At 43.3% G+C, this 7,320-nt stretch overlaps 1 protein-coding gene across 1 annotated transcript; it reads right to left on the bottom strand.

Annotated features, from left to right (window-relative positions):
• Window positions 1-2,713: 2,713 nt before the first annotated feature.
• On the bottom strand, window positions 2,714-7,030 carry LOC147620822 (pentatricopeptide repeat-containing protein At3g09040, mitochondrial-like). Its single transcript, XM_086825357.1, has 4 exons — window positions 5,009-7,030; window positions 4,703-4,849; window positions 4,097-4,243; window positions 2,714-3,865 (listed from the first exon to the last, which is right to left on the bottom strand). Exons 1-4 carry the CDS (start codon window positions 7,028-7,030, stop codon window positions 2,714-2,716), a joined length of 3,468 nt encoding a protein of 1,155 aa, XP_086681483.1.
• Window positions 7,031-7,320: the final 290 nt, after the last annotated feature.

Below are 7,320 nucleotides of genomic sequence, written 5' to 3'. Positions count from 1 at the left end.
TTATATAATGAAGTGCATGAAGGAGAGTCATTCAGACTCTTAATTTAGTAATTGCTGAAGTCAAAACCATTAGAGAGGCTAATAAAAGACTTTAATCAACTTGCAAGGCTAATGGAATTTCTTCACTTTTCTTGAGTGGAATATGGGGTTTTATAGTGAAGATATTTTGTTAAGAGAGCCCCATTATTGTTGAGGTTTGTGGGGTTATATAATCGAATTGTGAGGCTAATGGAGAGAACTTCCCTTTTCCTGACAGTCAAATGCGGGGTTCTATAATGAAGATATTTTGCAAGGTTCTATAATGTGGGGTTCTATAAACAACTTATGAGGCTAATGGAGAAAAATTCTTCACTTTTCTTGAGAGTGGAATGTGGGGTTCTATAGTGAAGATATTTTATTGAGAGAGCCCCATTATTGTTGAGGTTTGTGTTGTTGACATAGTAGGAAGTAGTGGTAAGCGTACAAATAGGTTATTGTGCTTGCATCTTTCAAGGGAACTCTAGGTGATGGATGTGCTTGTGCAATGGGAAGAAAGGTGTGCCCAATGTGTGTACTCCTCCAACTTGAAGATTTCTCCAACTCACTACTTTCGTTAACTCTCTTTACTACTTCCTTGACATCCTGTTCCTTGAGGACTCAAGATTGTTAGATTGTTGATGCATGGTAGTGGACTTTGTTCATAGCTACAATGGGGCGTGTATATGGCTCGAGGGATTTGGTGTCATCAAGCATTGGGAATAAAGGCAATGTGGGTCAATGGGTAGTGGGATTAAAGAAGATGCCACAGAAGGTTCGTGTGAACTTGAGAAGGGTCCAAGCGATCGGTCATACCAAGTTAGATGCAACATTTCATCTGCAAATAGATGATGAAACTAAAACTATGAATATGGTGAATTATGCACTTGAAGATATGCTAAAAATGTGAGTGAATGAGAAACGACCTAATTAGTGGGTTAAGTTTCTATCTTTAATATAATTATGTATTCAACGATCAAGATGTCTTCTTTAGAAGTAGTTTAGCCAATTTCTCTAATTTAACAAATAGAGGAGAGATTCTATATGGATGGTGAATAGAAAAAATATTTGATAATCATAAATGAATGAATGAAGGAAGTGCATAACATGCATAAGAGCTATTATGCCAAAAAGTGTGTAACCCAAGAGTTTGAGTAGGATTATTTGGTGCTTTTGAGAGTCAAGCCTAAGTATAGCAATCTAAAATTAGGGAGAGCTCAGACACTCATCATATTTTCTGGTCCATTTTAAGGCTCAATAGAAAGTTGGCCAATTTACTTGAACTACCCAACAAAAAATATCAAAGTTCACCATGCATTTCATATAAGCTTGTTAAAAAAACATGTTGCCAACCTTTGATCATATTTTACGGGCATACGTAAGTTACAAAAGAACGAGATTGTGAAGCCCAATGCAATTTTAGATAACTTAGAAATATAACTATTATACATGGTTTAGATAAATGGGATTTGTATTCACTAGAATATGCTACTTGGGAGAAGTGGGATAAGCTATCTTTAGAACTTTTGCCTTTTTACTTGGAGAAGAAAGCTTTTTAAAGAAGGAAACAAGAGTCCTTGTAATTTTCTAAATAGATTTGTAGTTAGCCGACTTGATCTATATATGCAAAAGAATATATCTCCTTTTTTTCTTCTTCTTCTTTTTTGCTTGAAAATTTGAAAGTACACTAGTCACACACACACTAAATGCCATCGCTTGCATAGGGGAGAGATTTGAACCTTATCATCTAGAGACTCAGAAACTCCTAGTAATGTGTGATTGGCATATTGGCATATATATCCTTTTTGTTAAAAGGAGAGAATTGAGTGTCTCAATTTTTTCTATTTTATATTTTTAAGATCCTGAGCTTGCTCACGAGCATGAGCGAAGTTGTTCACGGACGTGAGTTTAATCCACTCGGACGTGAGTGTAGATCGCGCATACACGGATGTGAATGTAGATTTATGTTCTGCCCTACTGATCTAAAGGAAGAAGAGTGTGCCAAGTGATCAGGAAACAAGAGTGTGTCTGTCGCTAGAGAAAGAGAGATGCGTACCGATCACTGAAAGAAGAGTGTACGTCTGCTACCAAATAAAGAGTACACGTGTACCGACCCCCCAAGTATGGTGGTGGTGATCTTAGCACACTCTTAGCAGCTAGTGCTGTGTTGATGGTTTTGGGCTTGTTCAAGTGTGGTTAAATCTTGTGTTCATTTAAGTGGTTAAATGAATTAATAGTTCTCAGTGCCCCAGAAGGCACATCAGCCTGTAATGACAAAACCAAGCTCTTAGGACTGCCACCCCAGCAGGCACATCAACCTCCAATTCCCAATCCGGAACCAAGCTCCCCGGACTGGAGTCTTTCTATACAACAAGACAAGGCAGGGAAACTGTCCCATCTCCACTAGCACGCTTTCCAACATCTAAGTTTTTGTTTTTTGAGCCGGGGTCAGAGACGAGCAGACTCATTCTAAGACTCGAACAGAGAAACGCTTTTGTCATTAGCCTCGTCGTCCCAGTCTCGGAGAACAATTTGAATCTGTGACAACAATTTTCCGCTGATATATTCACTGAGCCCGCACAAAAAGAACTTATTTGCATCATCCGAACATCCCATAGCACCAACACAAGCCTCAGACATGCCCTGCCTTCATCATTTGTTGCAAAAGATATTCTAGCTTTGCATCAACATCATTGCTTTATAATTGTCTTTTATCCACATCAAGAAAGGAACGTGCCATTCTGCTGGCATCCATCCACCAACTCTCTACTGGCTTCTTCCATGCTTGATTTTCCACTCTCATTGCCTCAACCGTGTTTGCTTCCTTCTGCATGCCAGCATCTGCATAGATGTTAGACATACAGATATAAGCTGCAGCAGCTTTTTCATCCAACCGCACTGCATGTTCGAAGGCATGTCGTCCAAGCTCCACATTGCCCCACTTTCGACAAGCCCCTAAAACAATATGCCACACCACAATCCCAGGATGAAACGGCATCTTCTTGATCATAGCTATTGCCTTGTCTATATGGCCTGCACGGCCAAGGAGATCAACCATGCAAGTGTAATGCTCAATAGTTGGGATGAAACCATAGTCATTGCTAATGGCCTCAAAGTACATACGGCCCTTATCCACTAGACCTGCATGACTGCAAGCATTAAGAACACTAATGAATGTTACCAGATCTGGCTTTACACCTTCTATCATTCTGTTGAAGACATGAAAAACATTTTTGCTCTCTCCAAGCTGGGCATATCCAGCTATTAGTGCATTCCACGAGACCACATCTCGAACTATAAGCTTGTCAAAAACTTCCTGTGCTGTTGCAAGCAAGCCACATTTAGCATACATATCGACCAGGGTGTTGCCAATATGGAGCTCTCTTTCCAACCCTTTTCTGGCAATTTCAGCATGTATTTCTTGCCCCTTCACTGTGGCTCCACTGCTACCACAAGCTTTCAAGCTGCAAGCAAATGAGACAGCACTCGCAGGCACACCCTCTTGCTGCATCTTTTCAAAGCAGTTAAGTGCTTCTTCACCACATCCACGTCCTGCATATCCTGCAATTATGGTAGTCCACGAGACCACATCACGAACTGGAAGCTTGTCAAACACTTTCTGTGCTTCTACAACTGAGCCACATTTATCATACATATCGACCAAGGTGTTGCCAACAAGGGGCTCTCTTTCCAAACCTTTTCTGGCAATCTCAGCATGTATTTCTAGGCCCCTGACTGAGGCTCTTACACTGCCACAAGCTTTCAAGCAGCACACAAATGTGACAGCATCTGAAGAGACCCTCTCGTGTTGCATCTGTTCAAAACATTTGAGCGCTTCCTCACCATGCCCCTGCTCAGCATACCCTGAAATTAGTGCATTCCACAAGGCTACAATTCGAATTGGAAGCTTGTCAAACACTTCCCGTGCTTCTGCAAGTGAACCACAATTAGCATACATATCAACTAAGGCACTGCCAACAAAAACATCTCTTTCCAGGAACCCTTTCCTGGCAATCTCAGCATGTATTTTCCGGCCCTTGTCTGTGGCTCCTATGCTGCGACAAGCTTTCAGGCTGCAAACAAATGTGACAGCATCTGGAAAGACACCCTCATGTTGCATCTGTTCAAAACAGTGGAGTGCTTCCTCAACATGCCCATGTTCCACAAATCCTGCAATTAGTGCATTCCATGAGACCGTATCTCCACCTGAGATCTTGTCAAACACTTCCTGTGCTTCAGCAAGCGAGCCACATTTAGCATACATATCGACCAAGGTGTTTCCAACAAGGAGTTCTCTTTCCAACCCTTTTCTAACAATCTCAGCATGTATTCTTTGTCCCTTGTCTTTGGCTCCTATGTTGGCACAAGCTTTCAGGCTGCAAACTAAAGTGACAGCATCCGGAGATATGCCCTCATATTGCATCTGCTCGAAACAATGGAGTGCTTCCTTAGCATGCCCATGTTCCACATAGTCTGTGATAAGTGCATTCCATGAGACTACATTCCGAACTCGGAGCATGTCAAACCCTTCTTGTGCTTTTGCAAGGGAGCCACATTTGGCATACATATCAACCAAGGTGCTGCCAAGCACAACATCTCTTTCCAACCCTTTTCTGACAATTTCAGTATGTATTTCTTGGCCCTTGTCTGTGGCTCCTATAATGCCACATGCTTTCAAGCTGCAAACAAGGGTGACAGCATCAGGAGAGATGCCCTCATGTTGCATCTGTTCAAAAAAGTTGAGTACTTCTTCACCATGGCCCTGTTCCACATATCCTGTGATAAGTGCATTCCACGAGACTACGTTTCGAACCCGGAGCTTGTCAAATACTTCCTGTGCCTTTGCAAGGGAGCCGCATTTAGCATACATATCAACCAAGGTGCTGCCAACAAAGACATCTCTTTCAAGCAAACCTTTTTTGGCAATCTCAATATGTATTTCTTGGCCCTTGTCTGTGGCTCCTATGCTGCCACAAGCTTTCAAGCTGCAAACAAGAGTGACAGCATCCAGAGAGATGCCCCCATGTTGCATCTGTTCAAAACAGTTGAGTGCTTCCTCACCATGCCCGTGTTCTGCATATCCTGCAATAAGTGCATTCCATGACACTTCGTTTCGAGCCGGGAGCTTGTCAAACACATCCTGTGCTTCTGCAAAGGAACCACATTTGGCATACATGTCAACCAAGGTGCTGCCAACCACAAGGTCCTTTTCCAACCCTTTTCTGAAAATCTCAGCATGTATTTCTTGGGCCTTGTGTGTGGTTCCTATACTGCCACAAGCTTTCAAGCAGCAAACAAGTGTGACAGCATCTGAAATGATGCCCTCGCGTTGCATCTGTCTGAAACAATTGAGTGCTTCCTCACCATGTCCCTGTTCTGAATATCCTGCAATTAACGCATTCCATGTGACTACATTTCGAACTGAGAGCTTGTCTAAAACTTCCCTTGCTTTTGTAAGGGAGCTACATTTAGCATACATGTCAACCAAGGTGCTCCCAACCACAAGGTCTCTTTCCAACCCTTTCTTAACAATATCAGCATGAATTTCTTGGCCCTTGTCTGTGGCTCGAGTGCTGCCACAAGATTTCAAGGCACAGATAAGTGTGACAGTATCTGGAGAGATGCCCTCACATTGCATCTGTTTGAAACACTCGAGTGCTTCCTCACCATTCCCATCTTCCACATATCCTGCAATTAGTGCATTCCAAGAAACTACATTTCGATAAGGGATCTTGTCAAAGACTTCCTGCGCTTTTACAAGGGAGCCACATTTAGCATACATATCAACCAAGGTGCTGCTAACAAAAATGTCTCTCTCCAGAAATCCTGTTCTAGCAACCTCAGCATGTATTTCTCCACCCTTATCTATGGCTCCTATGCTGCCACAAGCTTTCAAGCTGCAAACAAATGTCACAGCACTCGGAGAGACACCCTCATGTTGCATCTGCTCGAAACAGTTAAGTGCTTCCTCACCACACCCATGTTTTGCATATCCTGCCATTAGTGCAGTCCAAGAGAATACGTCTCGAAATGGAAGATTGTCAAACACTTCCTGTGTTTCTGCAAGAAAGCCACATTTGGCATACATATCGACCAAAGTGCTGCCAATGAAAACGTTTCCTTCCAGCAACCCCTTTCTCGCAATCTCAGCATGTATTTCATGTCCCTTGACTGTGGCTCCTATGCTGCCACAAGCTTTCAAACTGCAAACAAATGTCACTGCATCTGGAGAGATGCCCTCACATTGCATCTGTTCAAAACAGTTGAGTGCTTCCTCACTGTGCCCATGTTCCACATATCCTGCAATTAATGCATTCCATGAGTATATGTTTCGCACCGAGAGCTTGTAAAACACATCCTGTGCTTTTACAAGGGAGCCACATCTGGCATACATATCAACCAAGCTGCTGCCAATGAAAACGTCTCTTTCCAGCAACCCCTTTTGAGCAATCTCAGCATGTATTTCACCGCCTCTTTCCAGATCTTTCAGAGTAGCGCAAGCCTTCAGCAAGGCCACAAAACCGTACCCATTGGGATGTAGAGAATCATTTTCCAGCATTTTTTGGTACAGGATAAGGGCATGCTGTGGCTCCCCACATTTCACATAACCTGCCATGAGAGAGTTCCAAGAACACTCACCTTGATATAACAGCCTGTCAAAAACCTGTTGGGCATGGCACATGCTTCCAACTTCCACGAACGTGGAGACGAGGTAGTTCCCCAGTGATGTATGGGCTTCAAGCGCACTATCACGCATGTAGGCATGCAAGCGTAGCGCATGCGCAAGGTTTTTCTCCTTTCTGCACTTGAGCAAGATGCATGCCAAGTCCTCAACTGAAGGCTGGAGGAAAGGCATGCCTTCTTCCAGAGAAAGGAGTGCCTCCTCTAAGCTAAATATCTCCCAACCACTGTTGTTGTTGTTGTTCTGGTTCACTTCTTCTTGTGCCTTCACAGCACAAGGCTCTTCTAGGCTTAGCGTGCCTTGGACCCAACGTGGGCGGTACCAGCCGTCCATCCATAGGGACCCCTTGGTGAGTAACACACAAAGGGAAGCCAAGGCTCACCCTAAGCGAGCCCCAGTCTACGAGAGAGAGCAGAAATGAAGTGCAATGAAATGACATAGCAGACCCACTTACATTGTTCTTCCAGTTGTCCCACCACCAACGCGGCCTCAAGCAAGGAGTCATCTCCGCAGCCTACATTGCAGCAGAAATAAAATCAAGGTACTCTGTACAAATCACGCCATGCCTATACAAAGCTTTGATGACCAAGGTGATCTGTATAAATCACGCCATGCCTTGATGT

The sequence above is a fragment of the Cibotium barometz genome, chromosome 31 (assembly GCF_041138505.1).
Source record: "Cibotium barometz isolate CiBa-2024 chromosome 31, ASM4113850v1, whole genome shotgun sequence".
In the NCBI taxonomy this organism is placed as follows: domain Eukaryota; kingdom Viridiplantae; phylum Streptophyta; class Polypodiopsida; order Cyatheales; family Cibotiaceae; genus Cibotium; species Cibotium barometz.
This window is presented reverse-complemented; position numbering and strand designations above follow the sequence as displayed.

Excerpts from the sequence above, each read along its gene's own strand:
- LOC147620822 (XM_086825357.1), bottom strand. The coding sequence starts at position 7,030 with ATGGACGGCTGGTACCGCCCACGTTGGGTCCAAGGCACGCTAAGCCTA. Across the intron at positions 4,244-4,702 it reads CTCCTGATGCTGTCACCCTT|GAAGTGTTTGACAAGATCTC; the intron begins GTTTGCAGCTTG and ends GCTGAAGCACAG. Across the intron at positions 3,866-4,096 it reads TTCCAGATGCTGTCACATTT|GGGCATGGTGAGGAAGCGCT; the intron begins GTTTGCAGCCTG and ends TATGCTGAGCAG.